Source organism: Phascolarctos cinereus, unplaced genomic scaffold (genome assembly GCF_003287225.1).
Source record: "Phascolarctos cinereus isolate Bilbo 61053 unplaced genomic scaffold, phaCin_HiC Scaffold_3;HRSCAF=262, whole genome shotgun sequence".
Taxonomy (NCBI): domain Eukaryota; kingdom Metazoa; phylum Chordata; class Mammalia; order Diprotodontia; family Phascolarctidae; genus Phascolarctos; species Phascolarctos cinereus.
In genome coordinates, this window is record NW_027555736.1 from 83786802 (window position 1) to 83811289 (window position 24488).

Consider the following 24488-nt stretch of genomic DNA (forward strand, 5'->3'; position numbering starts at 1 on the left):
TTTGATCAAGTCTTTTAAGTTGTTATTTTCTTCAGTGTTTTTGTGCCTCTTTTACAGCCTATTAATTGTCTTTTCATAATTTTCTTCCTTTACTCTCATTTCTTCACCTAATTTTTCCTAGCCCGCTCTTAATTGGTTTCAAAAATAATTTTTTTAGCTCTTCCAGGAATTCCTGTTGTATTTGTGTCCAATTAATATTATTTTTCCTTTGAGGCTTTGCTTCTAAATGTTTTGACTTCATTATCTTCTTCAAATTATGTTTTTATTGTTTACTCATTTTTCCATGCTATATCTTGATTTTAAACTTTATGTTAAATTAGGGCTCTGTTCCCGGTGTAGTGGAGTGAATTATTCTCAAGCTTCAGGAATTTTTGCACTGCTGAGTTCTGAACTAGTTCTGGGGAGTTGGAATTTTTCAGTGTTTTCAAGGTACTGTGATTTGGGGAGAGGTATGTTCACTCCTCCTCTGGTCTGCACTCTTGTCTTTACCCAGAAATGATCCCTGATCCTTTGGGACTGCAATTGATATTGCTTTTCAGGGCTTCTGTTCCCTTGGGACTGGAAACTATATTGTTCCTCAGGATCCCTCCTCCACTAGGATCTGAAGTGATCTGTCTTATCAGGGTCCTTGTGATCAAGAGCAGTATTGCTACTGAGGGCTCCTGCTGTCTCTTGACCAAAGTGTTCCCCTCTGCCCTTGAACCAAGACCCAGCAGTGAGTATGGAATGGATTTGTTAAAAAGCATCCAGTTGACCTGGGGGGCGGAGCCAAGAAGGCAGTGAGAAAGCAGTGACTTGCTTGAGCTCTCCCCCAAACCCCTCCAAATACCCGTAAAAAAATGGCTCTAAACAGATCCTAAAGCAGCAGAATCCACAAAAAGACAGAGTAAAACAAATTTCCACCCCAAGACAGCCTGGATGGTTGATTGGAAAGGCATATCCCACCGGGCGGGGAGAGGAGCGCAATTCGCCATGGGCACGCAGGCCACAGCAAACCTGGAGCAGGCCTCAGAGGAATGAATCACAGACAGCTGTGGCAGTTTCCAGACTCCTCAATCCACAAATGCTGAAGACAACTTAGAAGGTCAGTGGGAAAAGTCTGTTTCTGCGGTGCTGAGAGAGGAGCTAAGTCAGAGCCAGTTCCAGAGGGCAAAGGGAAGAGCGTGGGCACCAGAGAGGTGACTGTGTTCTGAACTTCCAGCCCACAGACTGAGGGGGAATTGAGTGGCTGATCAGAGGGGGACTGCAGGGATCTCTTTGCTGGTGCTGAGGCAGGAATCTCTTGCTTTGCCTGTGCTTGGATCTGGGTCACAGTTCTGGGTGGCAGTCCTGGGGTGAGGAGGAGCGCTCCTGCAGTGGAACATGTAGTGGCAGTGGAGACGTAACCCTCCTCACAGTTCCAAGAGAGAAAAGACTGCTTGTGGCCAGTCACTCAAAGACCAGAGCACGGGCCAGGAAAAGAGTAAACACCTCGACCCTTATCATACCACCTTGGAAGAAATGAAAATTTACAGGTCCCTCCAAGTATCTCTGAAAACAGCTATACAAACCCCCGAAGCTTGGGACAGTACATTCTCCACATTGGAAGCAGACTCTTACCTTAAAAAAGAATTTAAAACTCAAGTAGTTGGCTGGGATCATGAGCAAACCTCACAAAAAGAGGCAGACTATGTTATCTTACTTTGGTGACAAAGAAGATCAAAACATACAACCAGAAGAAGACAACAAAGTCAAAGCTCCCATATTCAAAGCCTCCAAGAAAAATATAAATCCATTCCAGGCCTTGGAAGAGCTCAAAAGGGATTTTGAGAAGCAAGTAAGAGAAGTAGAGGAAAAACTGGGAAGAGGAATAAAAGTGATGCAAGAAAACCATGAAAAACAAGTCAACAGCTTGCTAAAGGAGACCCAAAAAATACTAAAGGAAATAACACCTTAGAAAATAGCCTAACCCAAATGGCAAAAGAGGTCCAAAAAGCCGATAAGGAGAAGAATGCCCTAAAAAGAAAAATTGGCCAAATGGAAAAGGAAGTCCAAGAGATTACTGAAGAAAATACTTCCTTAAAAATTAGAATAGAGCAATTGAAAGATAGTGACTTTATGAGAAATCAAGACTCTGTAAAACAAATCCAAAAGAATGAAAAATTAGAAAACAATGTGAAATATCTCATTGGAAAAACAACTGACCTGGAAAATAGATCCAGGAGAGAGAATTCAAAAATTATTGGACTATCTGAAAGCCATGATCAAAAAAAGAGCCTAGACATCATCTTTCAAGAAATTATCAAGGAAAACTGCCCTGATATTTTAGAACCAGAAAGCAAAATAGAAATTGAAAGAATCCACTGATCTCCCCCTGAAAGAGATCCCCAAAGGAAAACTCCTAGGAATATTATAGCCAAATTCCAGAGTTCCCAGGTCAAGGAGAAAATATCGCAAGCAGCCAGAAAGAAACAGTCCAGGTATGGTGGAAACACAATCAGGAAAACACAAGATTTAGCAGCTTCTACATTAAGGGACCAGAGGGCATGGAATATAATATTCCGGAGGGCAAAGGAGATAGGATTACAACCAAGAATCACCTACCCAGCAAAACTGAGTATAATCCTTCAGGGGAAAAAATTGTCGTTCAGTGAAATAGAGGACTTTCAAGCATTCTTGATGAAAAGACCAGAGCTGAATAGAAAATTTGACTTTCAAATACAGGACTCAAGTGGAACATGAAGAGGTAAACAGGAAAGAGGAATCATAAGAGACTTATTAAGGCTGAACTGTTTACATTCCTGCATGGAAAGATGATATTTATAACTCATGAGACCCCGTCAGTATTAGGGTAGTGGGAGGGGAAAAAATTATATGTATGTATGTATAGATAGAGGGCACAGGGTGAGTTGAAGATGAAGGGGGTGATATCTGGAGAATAAAATTAAGGGGTGAGAGAGGATTATACTAGGAGAAGCAGAAAGGGACAGGTGGAATGGGGTACATTATCTCACACAAAACAGACAAGAAAAGGTTCTTACAGTGGAGGGGAAACAGGGGAAGGTGAGAGGAAATGAGTAAATCTTATTCTCATAGGATTTGGCTTAAGGAGGGAATAAGATACACATTCAATTGGGTATGGAAATCTGTCTTACCGTACAGGAAAATAGGGGAGGAAGGGGACAAGAGAGCAGGGGGATGATAGAAAGAAGGGCAGATTGGGAAAGGGATAATCAGAAGGAAGTACTTCTGAGGAGGGACAGGGTCAAAAGAAAGAATAGAATAAGTGGGGGGGCAGGATAGGATTAAGGGAAATAGAGTTAGTTTTTCACAACATGTCTACTATGGACGTGTTTTGAATAACTGCACATGCATGGCCTGTATTGAGTTCCTTGCCTTTTCAATGAGGGTGGGTGGGGTGGGAGGAAGGGGGAAAATTTGGAATCAATGTTTTAAAAACACATGTTTAAAAAAAAAGTTTCCATGTGCAGCTGGGAAATAAGAAATACAGGAAATGAGGTTCAGAAATCTATCCTGCCCTACAGGAAAATAGAAGGGGAAGGGGATAAAAGAAGGGGGGGAGAGATAGAAGGGAGGGCAGACCCGGGGGGAAGGGGTATTCAGAATGCATGCCCTCTTGGGGTGGGGGAGGGGCAAGATGGGGTGAAAATTTGGAATTCAAAATCTTGTGGAAGTAAATGTTGAAACCTAAAAATAAATAAATTTATATAGAAAAAAAAGCATCCAATCCTATGTCTAGTGCTAGCATAGGGGTCACCTGCAATCTCTTTCTGCCAAGTTGCAGCTCCCCTTATCATATCTGCCTTGAGAGCTACCTTAGCTGCTGTTGTTTCTATTGCCATCACCTAGTCCCATCTCTGGTGTTTCATCCACATGGGCTTCAGGCCAGTCTCCACCCTTGTCACAGATTTACCTTGCCAACCTCTTAAGTTCTCTCGGCCTGGAAGAATGTCTTACTCTGACCTTTTTTTGGTTCTGCCATTCCAGAATTCAATTTGAGGTGTTATTTTAAAGTTCTTCGGAGGAGAATATTGGCTGAGCATTTCTCTTCTCCATGTATATGTATATATATATATATATATATATATATATATATATATGTGTATATATATATGTATATGTGTGTATATATATGTATATGTGTGTATATATGTATATATGTGTGTATATGTACATACACACACATATGTATGTACATCGTGAAAATCATGATCATGAATCATGAAACTTGGGTTCAAATACTGCCATAGACATTTACTAGAGGTGTGACTCTGGGCAAGTCACCTAACCCTCTGACACTCAGTTTCCTCATCTGTGAAAAGGGGCTCTTAACACTACCTATCTGACAGTGTTGTTTTGAACCCTGAATGAGATAATGCCTATAAAGCATTTAGCCAACTTTGAAGTGTTATGTGAATGCTAGTTAGTAATATTATAGTCAATCTGTGGTTGAATGATTAATTGGAGACTGGTTGATCTAATCTCTTTATATACATGAATGGTCTGAATCTGTGAGTTTATCATCTGTTTTCCTTGGCTGTTTTGAATGTTATAGGAATAGCCTTAGCTGTCAAAAGGGCCCAAACAAATGACTGCAAGGGGATAGATAAGAAGCAGCTAAAAATCACGGAAAAAAGGCAGCGAAACTTTAAGGTTTATATTGCATTTCTGTTTTACTAGCCTTTCTGAAATCAGCCAGCATTTTGGAAGGGACTTGATTAAAAAAAAAAAAAAAGAAAAGAAAAAAAGAAAACAAAAAGACTTGATTAAGGTTTTGTTTTGGGGTTTTTGTTGTTGTTGTTGCTGCTGTGCTTGGACTTTTTTTTTTATCAGTTTATACATATGCTATTTTCAGTTGGGATATCCATTATTGTGCACCAGTTCAAACTCCCTTATCATAAATGACTGACTGATGGATTCTGGGCAGCTCAGGGGTTAGGGCAAGCTCTGTGTGGGAGTTATATTTTAACTCCACCCCTGCCATTCCTTGCTGTGTTTTTCTTTTCATTCTTCTCTAGGCTTTCATTAGCCCGGAGTGTTGTTACCTGATGGAGGAATAATCTTTTTGTTCCAGTTTCTAGAATTGTGTGGTATTGGTGAAGTGAAATTTATTTTATGTGTTGCAGTTGCTCTATGAGCCTCCCTTCCCAGTGTGAATCTTTGAGATGCCTAATGTTCTGTATGTTAATGACTTATTTTCTAACACCACGTTCCTTTTGACTAAGTGGAAGTTTTTTACAAAGATTTTTCATTATTTCTTCCAACTCACCCACCCCATTTCAGTAGTATACCCATTTACAGGTGAAGAAACAAAGGGACTTGGTTTAAATATGTTTAGATAACATACATAAGGATTTTTTTTTGTTAAGTAGTCTCATTTATTGAAAACTTCAGGAAGAAAGTCCCATATTTTCATAGCAGTGCTTTTTTTGTTTTAACCAAACATTCTATCAACGTTGAACATTGGTGCCCATTCAGAGTATGACTAAACAAATGCACTAATGGAATATTATTGTCTTCTGAGAAATAAAGAATATGAAAAATTCAGAGGAACATGAGACAGTTTATATGAACTGATGTAATGTGAAATAAAAAGCAACATAGTGTAGTGAATAGGAAGACTTGGGTTCAAATCCTCCCTAAGATGGTTGCTATGTGTATGACTCTGGGCAAGTCACTTTACCATTCTTTGGCTCAGTTTCCTTATCTGTACAGTAAAGGAATTGGACTGGATTGCCTTTAAGGTCCCTGTAAACTTCAATTCCATTATCCTATAATCCTAAACAGAAATGGGAAATCAATATACACAATAACTACAACAATATAAATGGACAGAATATAAAGCAAAATTGAATGCTATGTAATTATAATAAACAAGTTTGGATTAGGAGAGGAGCTGAAGTAATGAACCCCCCTTTCCTCTTTAAAGAGATGGAGGACTATGGGTAAGGAATATGCTTTCACATATAGTTGCTCTGTTGGTTATGATGAACTATTTTTTTTCCTACTTAAATCTTTGTTAAGGGAAAGTTTGGCAGGAAGGGAAGGGTGTATTCAGAAATAAATGTGATGGAAAAATTGAAAATATCAATAAAAAATTCAGAGAGATTTTTTACTCTTCCAGCAGATAGAGGAAACAAGAATTAAGCTGAAGCTATTCAGTCACTAAAGAGTTAGATATTAAATAACAAAGATTCTTTATTATTCTTAATTGAATTAAATTCTTCAGATCAAAAACTCTTTTCAAAAGTACTAGAAAATGGTAAAATCCTTTTTTTTTTTAATGTGGAAAGTCCTGTATCTATTTCCCATTCTGAATCATTAAGATGGCCCTGTATATTTTAACAATATGTGGTACTAATCTACTTGTAATAAAGAGATGTTTGTCTTTCTTTAAGGCCAAAGATATTCTGGGTAGATGCTCTGTTGTGAAACCACTATATATTTCTCTTCATTATTTCTCATTATTTGTCAAAGCTATTTTCTGGTAAAATTGGCTTTATAACTCCCAAGATCCTATAGGACTTTTTTATCTGAAATGAATGTGTGCATTAAAGCTGTCCTGGTGTGTTGATACAAGTCAAGTACCTGATGGATGGAAAGGACTAGTGAGGTCTCTGTATAGTAAGGGTGGAAAATGGAGAAATAGAGAGAAATCATCTTTTAGAAATAGCCAAATCAGTGAAGTTGTAGATGTGAATTGTACTTTGTTCTTCAATTCTTTCTTTTTGATTCTACCAAACTACATGTAAGGAGAAAATATAATTGTTTTCTTTCTAAAAATCTTTTTATTTATACTTTTGTTATTATCTCACTTATATTTCCAAATATATTTTCCTCCTACCCAATGAACCATCCATTGTAATAAAGAATTTGAAAAAGAGGGTTAAAAAGCACTTCAGCAAAACATAACATGTTTGACAGGATTTGCAAAATTCCACAGTCACAGCCCTCTACCTCTGCAAAGAAGAAAGTTAAGTACATTTTCTTATCTTTGTCAAACTTCACCATTATAATTACAGTTTCCAATAGGTAAATACTTAGAGGATGTAAAGAGACATTTTTCAGTCAGAAATCCATGATATCAACAAACATATGAAAAAATACTTCAAATAACTAATAATTAAAGAAATACAAATTAAAACAACTCAGATTCCACCTCATACACATCAAATTGGAAAAGTTAACCAAAAAAAAAAAGCAAAATGACAATTGTTGGAAGAACTGTAAAAAAAAACAAGGACACTAATAAAGCACTTTTGGTGGAGGTATGAACTGATGCAGGAATTCTGGAAAGCAATTTGGATTTATATCCAAAAGTCACTAAATTTTGCATACCCTCCTCTCATTCAGCAATACCACTACTAAGCCTGTGTCCCAAAGAGATCATTGAAAGAAGGAAGAACTCATTTGTACAGAAATATTTGTAGCAACATATTTTTCCAGTATCAAAGAACTGGAAAATAAAGGGGCAACCATTAACTGGGAAATGGCTGAACAAACTTTGAAATATGAATATAATGGAATATTGTTGCATTATAATAAATGATGAAAGTCATGGTTTCAGAGAAACCTGGGAAAATTTCCATTTGTACAATAATAACATTGTAAAGACAAATAGTTTTGAAAAAAATATATAGAAACACTTATCATACAGTGACCAACCAAGATTCCAGAGTATTGAAGATGAAACATGTTACCTAGCTCTTGGCAGAGAGGTGATAGACTCCACTTTCAGAATGAAACATATGTTTTGGACACATCCAGTGTGCGAATTTGTTTTGCTTGTCTATGTATATATTGTTACAAATTTTTTTCCTCAATTTTTTTGGGGGGAGAGGATGAGGAGGAAGGGATAAGGAAGCTAGGGAAAAGGTTGTGAAGGAAAGAGGGAGGAAGGGAGGAAGGAAGAAAGGAAGGAAGGAGAGGGAGGGAAAAAAGATAAAGAGAGAAAGGAATGCAAGAAGGAAGGAAAGGGGGAAGAAAAGAAGATCATTGAAAAATGTTTTTGAAATGCACAGAAAAGAACTGAAGGAAGACCAGAAGGAATCACAGAAGGCAGGACAGCTTTGAAAGTAACATGTTGATTTTTTTATATATTTGCAAAGCGAACTATATATAATAGAAATTCATAATTTCATGTAAAATCTTCTTTCTGTTCTACTGTTTATATGAAAGTACTTGTTTTATTTTTTTAAATTTTATTTTGTTTTATTCTAAACTTAAATACCAAAAAATTTTACAAACCACATCATTTCCATATATACAGAAGAACATAGGATTCAGTATTAAGCTGTGGGTCTCTATTTTATACCTCTTATTTTAAATACATACATATAAACTTAAACATGAATATTATACAGTTGTGTGTGTAATAGTGACTCTCTGGTGCTCCCACTGCCTGAGGGCCAGGTGTACTATGTTTCTCATCACCCCCAAAGTTTTGCCATACCCTAATGTGGTAGGAACGGGTCACTTAATTTCTACCACAGGCTAGAGCCCTCACAATTATGGTCCTCCAATTTTAGAAGTCCAAGCACCCCAGTTCCATTTAATCACTTAACAGTCAAATTAGCTTTTACAAAGGAATATTTTCAGACATATAGCGAGAATATATTCAGAGATATAGCAAGAATATGCATGTAGAAATTTCCCCCAACACCTTGAGGATATAATCCTTTTTTCACTGTATCATTTTGTATGGACTAGAGAACGATACGTTTATAATTCAACTCAGTTCCTAGATATTCTTAGTCCCACCAGATTCAAGTCTAAAGTGTCTTCTGGGCTTGTATCCCTTGAACTGGGTTCTCAAGCCTTCCTCATTGAGCTGACTGCAAGATACAGACTGGAATCTTGGGCTCCCAAGTGTCCATGACTTGAGTTTCTGGGTCCAGAACTCTACTCCCTGCCCCTAGAACTGAAAAGGACAAAACTGAAATGACCAAACCCCCCAAATCATTTCTTGGGGCCACATGGCCTAAGGGGAGGGAAAGGAGGCCCTCAGGCCCTTCCCTGCTTTCTGCATAGTGTCACCTGCCATGAGTGCCTAGGTCCTTTGGCCTCTTCATTTCTCTCTGTGTCAGTTCATACTACCCAGGATTGCTGGAAATCATCTCTTTTGCCATTTTTCATGCTGGCACAATAATATCCTATTATATTTACATACAAGACTTTGTTCAGCCATTTTCCAGTTATCCAAAAGGCAATCTAAAGCACCCATTTAGATTTTTTTCTTTTTCTTTTTTTTCATCTTAACATTTTAATCAATTTGTCAGGATCAGGAGGCTTATTTTTTTTTAATGACTATTTCCTCCCTGCTATTATCCTCCCTATTAATTCCCCTTCCCTATCGCCTTTTGTTTCCTTGTTGAGTTTATTCATTACTACACCAAACTCTCTCTGTGTGTGTGTGTGTGTGTGTGTGTGTTGTGTGTGTGTGTGTGTGTTGTGTGTGTTTAACCCTCATGTGACCACTTCAGAATAGAGGGAGGATTGACTGATAATTGACTGATGAGGGTTGACTCCCCCCACCCCTTCCTCTGTGTTTCAATTCCCTTCTTTTCATATGCCCTTATTATGACAAAAAAAAAGAAGTTCCACTCCTTTCTTCCTCATTTCTACAATGTAAAGCATATTCCTTTTATCCTCTCTTCTCTTTCCCATTTTCAAAACATCAGAAAAAAGCAGTCTCCCCCCCACCCCCAACCCAAATCCTCTTCCCCCATGCCCTAAGACCTCTGTGATTTTTATTAAATTCATCAAATACCCTTTGAAGACATCGAAGTTAGAAAGGGGCACTCAACTCTTCTGTCTTTATTAGAATGTTAGCATTACATCATTCTACAGCAGCTTCCAGTCACTTAAGTAAATTTATCTTTGTAGGTTTCTCTTGATTGTTTGTATTCTAAATTTATTCATCTCTGATCTTTTCATCAGAAATGCTTGAATGTTTTCTGTTCCATTAAAGGTCTATCCCACATAAACCCCGCCCTCCCCCCACCTCCTTCCCCCTGTATTCCCCCGTATGTTTAGCTTTGCAGAGTAAGCTGTTCTTGGTTCCAAGCTGTATCTTTTGCTTTTTGGAATATTATATTCCAGTACCTCTGGTTTTTAGTAGAAGCTCCCAGGTCTTGTGTGATCTTGACTGTAATTTCTTGGTACTTCTTTCTGGATGCTTACAGTATTTTTTTTTTCTTTAATGTGGGAGCATTGTATTTTGATTATTGTTCTCTTGGGAATTTTCCTTTGGAGATTCCTCTCAAGAGATTCCCCACCTCCTCAGTCTGCCAGTTTTTATTTGCAGTTTTTTGAAGCATAATATCCAAGGTTTATTTTTTGTTTGTTTGTTTTTGGTCAAGGTTTTCAAGGAATCCAATGATTCTTAAATTTTTTTTGACCTGCTTAATAAGTGGGAGTTAATAAATAACAGGAAGTTACTGGTTTTGGTTTGGTCTATTCTAGTTTTCAGAGTCCAATTCTTGGGTAAAGTTTATCACTTTCTCTTCTAAGTTGTTTATTTTCTTCCCAATTCTTTCATCCAGAGCTTTTTTTCTTCTTTTTTCATTAAAAAAAATCTTGCTTCATTTCTTGTTATTCATTCAGTACTTTGGAAAATCCAATTTACTTTTCAGTTGGTGCCTGCAGTTACAGTTATTTGTTTCTTTTTGGGGATATCTAGATCTGTAATAATTTTTATACTGGTTGATGTTTTCTCCCTGAATTGGGGTTTTGTGCTAAGGCCAGATTCTGCCCATTTTTCACTGCTGGTAGATTGTTTGACTTTATTTGTTTTAGTCCTGGGTTACCTGGGTTCCTGTGATCACCTATACCATTTTGGTTTAGTCCCTGGGATGTGTGAGGTCTAGAATACTGATCTCCTGGGACCTCTCTGGTGCCTAGGACAGAGTGTTAGCTACCTTATAGTCCCTGGTTCTGGAATGTTATGGGCTGACCACTGTGGCACAGTGCTAGCCACTGCCCAGTGCTGCTTTCTGGTACTTCAAAAGTCCCCACCCTGACACTTTCAGACCAACTAGGACTTTTACAGTGGAGGCCCCACCCACCTGTACTTTTGCTGCCTTTGACCTTTAACTTCTTAGGTTAAGTATTGTTTTGGAACTGTTCTTGGTTGAAATGAGAGGCTACTCAGAACCAGCACTGGCTTTCCTGGGAGCTCACTTTCCTATCACTGTGTGGTCTCTGGTTAACCTTTTGGAAAGTTCTGAGGTGGAAAAAGTCATTTTTTGTACTTTCTCATTGAATTTCTTGATCATTATTTGGTCTGGGGCAAACTTTAGAGTTTTGCTAGATTGGATATGTTGGAGGTGGATATTTTGCCTAACATTCAGGCAGCCATGTTGGTGATAAGTTGGAAGTGGGAATTTTAATTGATGTTATTATATAATTATATAATTTATAGTTTCAACTTTTCTTTCTATTTATATTACTGTAGTTGTTGCATGCATTCTTTTCCTGGTTCTGCTTATTTCACTCTAAATCAGTTCATATGCATTTTCCTATAATTCTCTGAACTCTTCATATTTGTTCTTTCTTAAGGCACTGTAATATTTCACTACATTCATATGCCAGAAGTTGTTGAACTATTTCACAATCGGTAGGCATCGACATCTTTTCCCTAATTCTTTGCTACAAGTAGTGCTACTACAAATGGTTCCTATGTGGGACCATTTTTTTTCTTGTTTTGTGCTTTTATTGATATTAGAAATCATATAGTCAGTGAACAGTTATCTCTGTAGAAGCATTTATCAAGAAATGTTGAAGGAGCTCACCATACGCGTGAGAGATACTTTGTTGAAATAAAGTCTTTATGTGATGGCTGTAGTTCATTTTACAAAGTCATTACATAAAATCTGATTAAAATGTATATCCAGGGCCCTATGGGGCTGTTGGCCATGTCTGGTCCAGGGTTGCACCATCTGTGCTAGTTACCATTTTCCTTCTTCTGGAGATATTGCCTTGTAATGATTTGGAATCAGCTAGTTGCATAACTCCCTTGAATTTGACCACATTGTCCATGGCAGATAACTCATACTCATTGAGGGTAGTTGGGTACTCTCTTATGACCTCTTTATCTTGTACTGTAACTTCATCTTCATTGATGATAAAAATACTTCCAGTCTTGGCTGGAGAAGAACTTGGGGTTAGACAGCTTCCCCATACGGGCCACCAAAATGTTGAGGTTTAGAGGTTAGGAGTACTGGGACCCTAAAATCACAACACGCGGGTCCTGTCTCGAAGAATTCCACTCAAGTTTCTTTCAGCCAAACGCAAGGTTTATTAGAACATCCATCATATTAGCCAGACTCTTAAAGAATCTGAGCATTTGGCTAGATTTTAAGGCTCTGAGCATTGGCTAGATTATAAGAATCTGAGCCAGGACCTTTCTTTCTGTCTTTAACTTCCCTGCATTATATTCCTAACAGTGGGATCTGCAATTCAAGGGGTATAGGCATGTTAGTCACTTTCTTATCACAGAAGATTTTTTAAGAGAAGGAAGATAAAACTTTTCATGTATTACTTGAAAAGCAGGCTATAGATGAAAGAAACTAGTTAAAGAAATGATAAAGCTGAAATACCCATAGAATAGCTGCAAAGAACTAGAAGGGCTTTTGATGTCTGAAGTGGTGGGGTTTACCTGGGAGAAAGTTGACTCCAAGACAAAGAACAAGGACCAAATCTGAAAGAGCAATTCTCTTTGATTATAAGGTAAGGTGTGTGTGGGGGGGCATTCATTTAGGGTCATATTAAAAAAGTTTTTTTAATTAAATTTTATTTTTTCAATGAACAAAATAGATTTTCTATAGATTTTCTCCTCCCAATTTCCACCTCAAATTGAAAAAAAAAACTAGCAAAAAATATGAATAGTTAAGCAAAACAAATTCCTACATTGGCCATGTCCAAAAAAATTATTCTGCACCCTAAAAAATTCATTCTGTACTATAAATCCATCAGCCCTCTGTCAGGAGGTAGGTAGCATGCTTCATAGAATTATGGTTTATCATTGTGTTGGTCAGAGTTCTTATATCTTTCAGAGTTACTTGTTTTTACAGTGTTGTTGGTATTGTATGCATTGTTGTCTTGGGTTTGCTCCCTGCACTCTGTATCACCTCATATATATCTTCGTAGGCTTCTTTCTATCCCTCTCATCATTTTGTCAGTCCAATAATATTCTATTACATTCATGGTATACATAATTTGTTCAGCTATTTTTTTCAATGATGAACACTTCCTTAATTTCCAGTTCTTTGCTACTACAAAAAGAACTATTACAAATATTTTATACATATGTATCCATTTGCTTTTTTTTTTTCACTCTCTTCTGGGGAATGGGTAAGAGTATTCACAATTTAATGACTATGGGGGAAGAGTTCTAAATTGCTGTCCAGAATCCCTGGACAAAATCACAACTCCAACAGTACATTACTGTGCAAATTTTGCCATTTTCTTTTTTGTCAGGTTTTCTAGTCTGGTGTGCATGAGGTAGAATCTCACAGTTGCTTCAGTTTTCATTTCCCCTATTGTTAATGGTTTGGACCATTCTTAAAATATAGCTGTTTATAGTATTTTTCCTCAGAAAACTGACTATTCATTTTATTTGGCCGTTTATCAATTGGAAAATGTTTTTTTTCTTATAAATTTAAATCAATTCCATATATATATATATGTGTGTATATACATATACATATGTACATACATACATAATACGTGTGTGTGTGTGTGTGTGTGTGTGAAATAATACCTTCACAGAAATTTGCTACAAATATTTTTTTCACCAGTTACCAGTTTCCTTTCTAATTTTAGTTTAATTGGGTGTGTGTGCGCGTACAAAACTTTTCTAATTTTAGTTGTCCATTTTGTCTTCTGTGATCATTTCTAACCCTAATTTGGCCATGGATCCTTCCCATATCAAGAGATTGATTTCTTTTTTTGTTCCTCTTTTTAAAAATTTAATTTAATTTTGTGGATATCACTCTTTACATCTAAGTCCTGCACTCATTTAGAGCTTATGTTAGTATGTAGTATAAAATGAGTCTATATCCAGTTTCTGATAGACTTTTTCCAGAATTTTTTTCTCAAATAATGAGTCTTTACCCCAATAGCTGAGAATTTGGGGGTTGTCAAACACCAGGAGACTGTGTTTATTTGTATTAAGCAGTTAATAACAGATAAGGACTAGGATTTTTAGGCACCTGTTTATGCTGAGATACTTGCGTTTCTTTAAATCTTGTCTATTTGTATATTATATTTTAAAATATAGTAGCAGTAATAATGAGGAATGTTTCTGTTTAGTTATTTTTTGAGAGATAGGTGCAGGACCCATGATGGCCTAGGAATCTTAGGGATGAGCAAATTCTTTCAACCAACCTAGGTGGGTACTTAGAGACTTATCAGGCTTGCAGGTTAATGGACTTACTCAGAAATATATAGCCATTGTCTTTCAGAAGCAGGACTTAAACTTAGGTCTTCAGGCTCCAAGTGGCTTTTTATTATAGGAGGAAATGAATAGCCCCTTGAATACTGGCCTTGTAAACCTAAATGGACAGCAAAGGCTCCATACTCAGATTATATTTATTGCATTTCTGAGAGATGAAAGAAGTTGGGCCAGGATAGACCTTTTGGTCCACAAGGTTAAATAACAAATAATGGTTTAAGTAGATGAGAACTAAGAAAGGCCATTGAATTCTAGGAGAAAACTATTGTTGATCTCTGAGAGAATAGGTTGACTAGGCGCAAGCTAAATTTCAATGGGCTGATACAGCAATAAATGGAGAGGATGTGAAGGTAGTCAATGGCAACCAACCACAGGTTCAAATATTCTGCTAGAAGAGGTAATAGGGATGGACACTAGACCTGTAGTTTTACTGGTATGGGAAACAAGCAGAGGAGGAAACTTCTACCCCTGCATATCTGCACTTTCTCTTCAACTTACAATCTTCAAGGATAGCCAAGAATACTGAAAGGTCAAACAATTTTATCATTCTTATGTGTCAGAAGAGAGCCTTGAATTGTGGTGTTCTTGACTATTGCTGAACAAAGATCAGAGCAGCCAGATACCACAAGCATAGAATTATAGATTGAGGGATGGACTGGGGTTTAAAAGCAGCTTCTGATTTTTACCAGCAATTTGACCTTCACTGAATATGAGTTTCAATTATTTTATCTGTAAAATAGTGGTAATAATACCTTTAATACTTGCATTATAGGAATTTTGTGAGGCTGCGGTTTGATACTACATATAAAGTGCTCTGCAAACTTAAAAATTCTATGTAAATGTCAGCTTTTCTTTGCTGTGACTGATGGTCAGTTACTTCATCTTTGAATACAAAAGACAGAACATCATATTATCTTTGCATCATTCTATCATTTCCCTTTTTATAACAGTCATGGCTATATGTTTTCTACTCTTAGTTCAATTTTGAGGCTCAAGAGCTTTTTTCCCAAAATGAGGTGCTTTCAAGAGATGCACACATTTGAGACTTAATTTGTAAGCAGAATGGATGAATCATGTGTTTATCTGGGATTCTCACCAAAAACCACGATCAATAGTACAGGTTCACCTTACGATTTGACTTACATGGCTTGTGGTATATCATTTGTAACAAGAGTGACTAAAACAGATATTTGTCTGATCTTGCAGTAGATATGCTCCCAGAAATGTGGAAGAAAGCTCTAATAACATGTACATACATGTTTGGCCTCACAGGTATTTATAAAAGGTATTTCTGTTCTTGGTTGATTTCAGAAGTATATCATAGAAATGCCATGTGCCAGTATGTTATTTTATTCCCCAACATATTTTGGCTAGAGGATGGGGGCAGGGAGGAGAAAAATGTCTATCCACAGAGGAGCAAGTTTGACAAAACTGAGCAGTTTTGCATATAGATACTTTCTTTTTTTGAAATAAAGTAATTCATGTATAAATGTCCTGAATTTATTTTGGAAATGCTTTTGTTAGCACTTATCTTTGCTTAAATTTAGCTAGCAAATCAGGGCATTTTTTTTAAAAGAGCTTGCAAACTGGATGACAGCCATATAATCCTGTATTTTCTGCTAGAATGAATTATTAGAAGAAATCTCATGCCTTTTATTTACCTTAGAAAATTTTGTCAGGAAATGCAGCTTGGTGTAGTGGATAAATGCATTGGCCTCAACGCCAGGTGGGCTCCTAGGTTAAGTCCCATCTCTGACACATACTGGCTATATGACCCTTATCCTCTGACCAAGTCTTTAAGTCAACCTTAAGGATTAAGATTCTTACCATTCGTGTGTGTGTGTGTGTGTGTGTGTGTGTGTGTGTGCGTGTGTACATATGTGCATGCATGTGTGTGTGTGTGTTGGTGAAACCTATGGGGTACTTCTCAGAATCATATATTTAAATAGATATAATTAAATTAATAGAATTGCAAAGAAAATTGATTATATTGAGTTTGTTTTTAAAAATTAATGGACCCCAGGTTAAGAACCCATGTTTTAAGACTCTTAAGTTACAGAAATGATGATGAACCTTATTGTTAAAAAGAATAATAGCTAACATTTATATAACACTTACTAAGTGTCAGGCACTGTGCTAAATGCTTTAAAATTAAAAAAAAACTCAAGAGTTTCTTGTATTAATGAAATCACAAGTTTGGTCCCTATCTCTACTTTGTTTATTCATGTGGGTGCATGCTAGAAGCTGCCTTGAAGAAGTGGACTGTTGTTGTTCTTCTTTTGTTTTGGACTTGATGTGCCCAATACTACTAGTAGAGTGGTCCATGGCAAGCACTTACTAAATACTTGCTAAGTGATTGATTTGTGGGTTTTCTTTCACTAGGGAGAGGAAAGTCCACCCAAAAGGAGGCATATCCTTTACAAGTGGGATTTTGGTACAGTTTCTCCTGCTACTTGATGGTGGGGCAGTGAAAGGGACCTGAGATGAGCCACCAGAAACAGGAAATGAAACCAAGGAAGGGAGCCCTAGGAGGTCAGTTTAAAGATCTAGATGCAGCAAAGGACGAGCAAGTAACAAACAAGTCCAGTAGATGCAGAATTGGCCAAAGTATAAACTCACCCCAAGGGATTGTCACCCCGGATCACAGGCAAAAAAAAAAATACAACAGGGGCTCAGGCCCAGGAGTCTATTTAGGTCTGAGAGACCTGGTAGATGGGGAAGATCTGGGACAAAAAGAAGACAAGTTAATACAAAGATGGACATGTATGTAATGTAAACCCAGATGGGGAAACAGATTGTCAAGCCTGGGACGATGAACACAGATGGAGGCAGTATACAATCACCATAATAACAACAATAATAGCTGACATTTTTACAGCACTTCAAGTTTACAAATCATTTTACTTGCCTTATCTTACTTGAGCCAGCCTGGGACATCAGTCCTGGGGGGAGGAACAAACAGCTAGGACAAATGCTTGGTCAGATCCCTAGAGTAGAGATCAGGCAGCACAAAAGTGCCTATGGAACAGTTGTATCTGAGACCCAGGCTGGAGAGGCTGGGCAGTAGATTCGATGCCTGGATGAACAATACGCGATAGTTCAAGTCTGATGGTAAAGGAAGAGTGAGTCATTATGTATATTACTAGCACCATGGTCATGACCATTGATTCTGGGGTCATCTGCTTTCAGCCTTGGGATTGTGCTCCCTGATTAGTGTGGGCAGGCAAGACTGACAGGTGTGTCCTAGAAGCCTAAGAGGCGGGGCAGAGTCCTGCAATTCCCCAGCTTGTGGGAAAACCAGAAGCTGAGAGTTTCTGGGGAGTTCTGACAGCTAGGATGATGCATTAAGATAAGGGTTAGGCCAGGAAAGACAATACAGCTCAGGTCAAAATGTCAATAGCTCACAAGGAAGTGGGTGTTAAAGCATCAACAGCCTTAAGTTCATGGTGTCTCTTTCTAAGGAGGACTGGCCAATAGCCCAGTCCTTATGGGTGGGGTTAACCTGAAAGGTTATTGTGGGTCAACAGACCTCTATTCACTTCAGGTCAAGGAAACAAATGTGCTAATATTTAATATTAGAGAGTGTTAACATTACGCAATTGATAGGATTCAGAGGTCCAGTGGTTATCCTTTGGATAAATGACATTTTAAGTAATGTCTTGAAACCATAGTGACATTCATTTTGCAGCTGGGAATTTTAGTGTGTGATTGCATTCCTGAGGGCAGACTCATACTTCATTTGGTCATGGTAGTGAGGGAGGGATCCATTACTGCTCACAGTGAGAGGAAGAAATTTAATTGGCTGTGTGGTGCTGGCTTAAAGAAGGATCGATGTCATAGCATCTGCTGATTTTGTGACTTGTAAAACAGAGGAGCTTAGAACTTTGCAGTGGCACTACTTAAAACTCAAATGTAGGCTGCAGATTAAAATAGTGGAAGGGGTCCTTTTGATGGCATAAAGAATGTGATTCAGGCAAATATGATTTTTAATGTTAACTTTCTTAGTCATCCTAGATGCAAGAGAAATGCATTCCCTTTTAAATTAATTGTCCTAGGGAGTAGTTCTCACAAATAGCAATTTGAAAATTAATAACAATGATGGAAAATTTCATAAAGCTAGCATTTATTATAATAGAGGATAAGAATTACCATTTTGGCTAAGGTGTTCAGACCATCTTGCCCAGGACGGTATCTTGGACAGACACCAATGAGTGCATTATTTTTATCTCCTCTATAGCTCAGCTCCCATATCCAGTCAGTTACCAAGTCTTGACAATTCTATTGTTTCAGATTAGTTTATTTTTATTATTCTTGCTAAATTTTTATTTTTTCATTTTACAAGCACTTAGTTTCTTGCCCTCCCACCATTAACCCTCCCTCTCCCTCCCCAACCCTATTGGGAAAAAAAAGAAAATATAAAATAAAAGCTTTATAACAAACATGCACAGTTAGGCAAAACAAATTGCTTTATTGGCTATGTACGTAAAATGTTAAGTCCAATTCAGCAACCTGAGCCTTACATACTCTCTGTCACAAGATGGGTCACACTGTTTGTCATCAGTGCTCAGGAATTATGAGTGGTCATTCTGTTGGTAAGAATTCCTAAGTCTTTCCAAGTTGTTTGCTTTTACCATCTTGTTGTTATTGTACAGATTATTCTCCTGGTTCTCCTAACTTCACTCTGCATCACTTCATACAAGTCTTCCCAGGGTTTTTCTGAACCCATTTACCTTGTCATTTCTTCCAGTGCAATAGCATCCCATTACATTCAAATACCATCATTTTTTCAGCCATTCACCAGTGACGGCACTCCTTCAGCTTCCGATTCTTTGCTACTACTAAAAATATTTTAATAAATAATAATAATTATATATAATGTATAAATAATATAATCATATAAATCAAAATAATAAATATTTATGTATATACAGATCCTTTTCTTTCGAATTTCTTTGATCTCTTTGGGGAGTAGGCTTCGTAGTAGTATCTCTGAGTGAAAGGGTTTGTGTGATTTAATGATTTTGGGGGTGTCATTCCAAATTGCCAGTTCCCTTTCTATATTAGCTCTCATACTGGTCCCCTCCTTTCTATTCCCACTGCCATCATGTTAGCAGACAATTTCTTTACTACCTGCCTAGACTATGATAGTAGGCTCTTGTTTCCTTCTTCCCTTTTTCCCCTCCATCCGTCCTGTATGCCAGTACTAGATTATTCTTTCCCATGTATGAATTTGATCATAGATTTTCACTGTCATATTTTTGTTTACCAGATGGAGGCCAGACTTGCCAACATCCAACTTTTGCAACCTTATCTAACATTTCTCTTCTCTGCCCCCTGTCCTTGTCATATAGTAGGTGATTAACAAATGTCTCTTCTCTCCCTATACCCCATAACTATGCCTTTCGCTCCTGCCAAACTGAATGGCTTACTAGACCTCTTATATGTTCCTTATGTACCTTCACTATTCGCTATTGTCTGTGCTCCAGCAATCTTCTTTTCCTTCTCTGCATCCCTTTCCCAATTCTGTTACCATTCTGTACTGGTTCTGAATCAGAATTAGAGAATTACAGCCTTGTCTTTAAAGTCATCTCCTCCATGAAGCCTTTTGGGATTTCCCTTCAGTTGCAAATGAAATTCCCTTGTTCCTTGAGAAGCATTTTGTATTGGTCTTATAATAAAATGAAATAGTATTTGTAAAATTGCTTAGCCCAGTGTCTGGAATAATAGGTGCTGTATAAATGTTTATTCCCTCACTCCTTCCCTCTGATCACATTCTGTTCTCTATTCTAGTTATTATGTTCTTATAAGTCTATGTGTTATATTTGTCTCTCCTCCCAACTGTGAATTCTGTGAGGGCAAGGACTGTTTCTTAATTATCTTTGTATCTCATCCAGTAGCTAGCACAGTACTCTTCCCACATTAGGCATGGAATAAATTTTAGTTATAGAAATGAATGGATACTATAATGCATCTTCCTGCCAGCCAATCCTTACTCCCATCATGATATTATCCTCAGAACATTCCCTACACGTCCTTGACTTCTCTGTAATAATGGAATTTGGATCAATCTTTCCTGAAATTCTCCAAACCTACTCACGTGGCAGCTATTTTATTTCTTATTGTTCTTTGCATATCAAGAATGCAGGATTGATAGCATTATTTCCCATGTTTATGTGCCTGCTAATGTAGCCACATCTAATAGCTTCTCTCTGCCTATATTGACTTAGTGTATAGCACATAGTAGCTAAACATATATTGCTCAGTTAAAATTATAAGAAGTTACAACACAATTTACAACAATAAAATTCTACTTTACTTTCTTCATTCTGATGTAAGGTAGCTTTAAATATCCTAGTGAGGATAAATAGCATGTTGCCACTCTGTATCACTGAGGGTCTTTGGTAAGATGGTAAGGATGTTAGCAAAGTGTTCTGTCTTTTCTTCCGTTCTCTTGATCTCTCTGGGATAAGTACAAAGCCATCTTTTCAATAAGGCTGCAGAAGTATGTATAGGTAACAGAAAGTGTTTTGCAGTTGGTGCTAGTTTTGAATTCCAATTCTGCCATTTTTTAGTTCTGTGAACTTAGAGTAACTTATTTATCATCTCTGAGCATGTTTCATCATGGAATTGGTAATTGAACTACCCGTCTTGTAAGATTTGAGAGACATAAATAAGATGCCATGTGTATCCATATATTTATATATATATATCCATACATATATACAAATGTGTATGTATACATGCATATACATGTGTATATAAACATACCTATACATATTATGTATCTCAAAATTCTTAATGCAGTTTTAAGTTTTACCAATTTAAAAGTACACTAAGAATTTAGAGACATATTGTAGATACAAAAAAGTCTTTTGCAACCGTAAAGCATTGTATATTAGTTAAGTAAGCTGTGTACATTCTTCAGAACTGCTAAAGAGCCTTAGTGCCCAGTTCTGCAGAACCTTGGATTGCTTTTATACTGTTATCTGCTCTCCTGTGTAGTTCAAGCTTTTTCTGGTACTTAGAATTTTAAAATAGATGTTGTTAGACTGTGCTACAAGACCAGCTTGTAGTTTTCTTCAGGGTCAAGTGTCAAGGAGTGAACTTCACCTTGGGGCTACAAGACCAAAACTGAAGAGTTGATCTGAATACGTTTTGTAGCTATTCTCGACGTTACTAATGTTGCTAAGAACCAAAGTCAATGTTTGTTTGGTTTTTCTGTTTATATTCCTGCACTCAGTAAGATACAAAGCACGCTATTTCAGTGGACTTGAAGTAAAATCAACAAGTTCTGATGAATTTTTTAGAGCTCAACCATGTGGTCATCTGGAATTTTCTAACCAGTGGCAGCCAGCCACTCCCTGACTGCCAATCTCACAGCAATCTTACTTGGAAACATGGCCTCAGGACAGTAGCATGGAGAACAAATGAGAATATTAAAACAAAAGAACAGAAAACAAATGCCAAAATAGAGAAGAAAATAGGCCTTATGTTGACACTTGAGTGAACAAGCATTTGTCAGGAAATACTGTGCATACCTGTGGGAAGAGACACCCCAGGAAGCAAGAACAGAGGCTGGAAAATGAAAAACTCGAAGTACTGTGGAGGAAAATATAAAACATTTGTCCGCCTATAGTTCTTTGCCTTTCTTCATTTAAAAATGTTTTATTTTTAATTTATGAAATAAAATAAGCATTTCTGTAACATAATAGAAGAAAAAAAAGATGATTGTACCTGAAACTGCAAATCTATTCTTTACAACTTGCTATTCCTTTTGAATATGTAACAAAGTTATCATGTAACTTTATTTTTTCCCTTCTTTTCTTCCCTACCCCTTCCACATAGAGATGGCTACCATTAGACATAAATAGGCATATATGTATGTATGTATGTATATGTGTATGTAAAATCATTCTATATATATGTCTATTTGTTAATTCTCTCTGGATGCATATAGCATCTTCCTTCATACGTCCTTTGTAGTTAATTTGGGTATTTATAATAATTGAAATGAGCTAGTCGCAAAGTTATTCTTAATGCAATATTGCTGTTAATATATACAATGATCTTTTGGTTTTGCTCATTTTGCTCTTCATATTTCATGCAAGTCTATCCATGTCTTTTTTAAGATCATTGAGCTTTTCTTATAGCACAGCAATATTCCATCACAATCATATACCACCACTTGTTCAACCATTCTCCAATTAACGGGCATCACTGCAATTTCCAGTTCTTTGCCACCACAAAGAGAAGTGCTATAAATATTTTAAGCCGAATGAATTCTTTTCCTTTTTCCCTCGTTATCTGTGGAAATAAACCCGGTAGTGGTATTGCTGCATCAGAGGGGACAGGCAGTTTAATAACTCTTTGAGCATAATTCCAGATTGCTCTCTAAAATAGTTGGATCAGTTCATAGTTCCACTAATAGTGAATTAGTATCCTAAATTTTCCACATCCCCTCCAATATTTGTCATTTCTCCTTCAATCATCTTAGCCAGTCTGATAAGTGTAAAGTGATCTCTCAAGGTTGTTTTAATTTGCATTTCTCTACAATTTAAATGAAATGGAAGTTGTTTTTCTGCATTTTTAACAATACCTTTGGTTTCCAGGTTGTCCTCCTCTGGGTTTGGAAACATTAAAAATCACTGACTTCCAGCTACATGCCTCGACAGTTAAGCGATATGGCCTGGGGGCTCACAGAGGTCGGCTCAACATTCAGGTAACAGCCAAAATTTCACTGAGCAGTCAAAATGCTTCCTGCTGTTGTTGCTGCTACTGTTGCTACTTCATTTTGGAAGAGGGCCAATGTATAATTGTTGTATACTATCCTTCTCCTCTCCTTCCTTCTCTTCCACCCCCCACTCCTTTTCTCCCTCTCACTCTTCTTCCCCCCTCCTCCTCCTTCTCCTTGCTCTTCTTCACTATATCCAGGTGGAGTGGAGAAAAAGAACCGCACTAGTTGGAGGCTAGTACCCTCTCTCACAGGTTCTAAACAAGAGCTTGTATGTGCAGAACTGTAGTCACAGGAACCCGGGTTGTTCCACTTTACAAATATATAGTTAGATAAATAAGATTCAGATTGCCCCCTTCTGTGTCTCCATGGAAGAATACATTTTTCACTTTTATGTGGAATAGGAGGAAGACCGTGACTGGACACTCATTCCTCTACTTTCCTATCTCAACAAGAGGTACTGGACTAGAATTATATCCACCAATTACACATCAGATGTCTGTGGTCTATGAGCATACCACCCTATTAGAGATTCAGGATAGAAACCACTTTTCCCTCTTTCCCTGATATCTCTAAAGAAGAGAGTAACAGTTTCAGATAGCTTAGCTCTGTCCCACCAAATACTTGTTATATAAGACAATAATAGATAGTGAGCAAACATTTATCCAATCAAGCTATAATCAGAAATCAAGAAAGTTATACAAATGATAGAATATGCCAAGCTAAATGATCTCCATCACTCAGGAGAAACATAAAATCTTAGGTCACCCAAGTGGAGAATAACCTCACCAGAGAAATCTGCTCTTAATAATCTCTGGGATACAAGTACTAGGAATCAAGGGACATATTGGACAATCAGCTTTCCTCACCTTCCTCCAATTTCCCAGACTCCATTAGACTTTCCAAAGTTTACACCTTTACTTTAACCCCATATCTCTTAAACCTTGCTTCTTTTTTGTCTCTCCAAAGTCTCTTCGCTAAACAAGATTAACATACGTCTCATATACATAGTGTCATGGATTCTGAGGTCAGTTAGTCAACAGGTATTTATGAGGTGCCTACTGTGTCAAGTACTGTGTTAAGCACTGAGGATTTAAAGAAGGGCAAAAGACAGTCTTTGCTTTCATGGAACTCATGGTCTAATGGGAAAAATGATCTACAAGCAATTATGTACAAATGATATATATACAGGACAAATGGGGATAATCAACAGAGGGGAGCTACTCTTATTAAAGGGGACTGGGAAAGGCTTCATGTAGAAGATGGGATTTTAGCTGGGACTTGAAGAAAATCATTGAAGTA

General features: G+C 37.3%; 1 protein-coding gene across 1 annotated transcript in view; it reads left to right on the forward strand.

The window, feature by feature from the left end:
* The window catches only part of CPXM2 (carboxypeptidase X, M14 family member 2), a 219216-nt gene that overhangs the window by 57662 nt on the left and 137066 nt on the right, over positions 1-24488 (forward strand). Inside the window, exon 3 of the mRNA XM_020964119.2 lies at positions 23065-23174. Within this exon, the coding sequence (XP_020819778.1) occupies positions 23065-23174 (110 nt within the window). The remainder of the gene's footprint in view (positions 1-23064; positions 23175-24488) is intronic.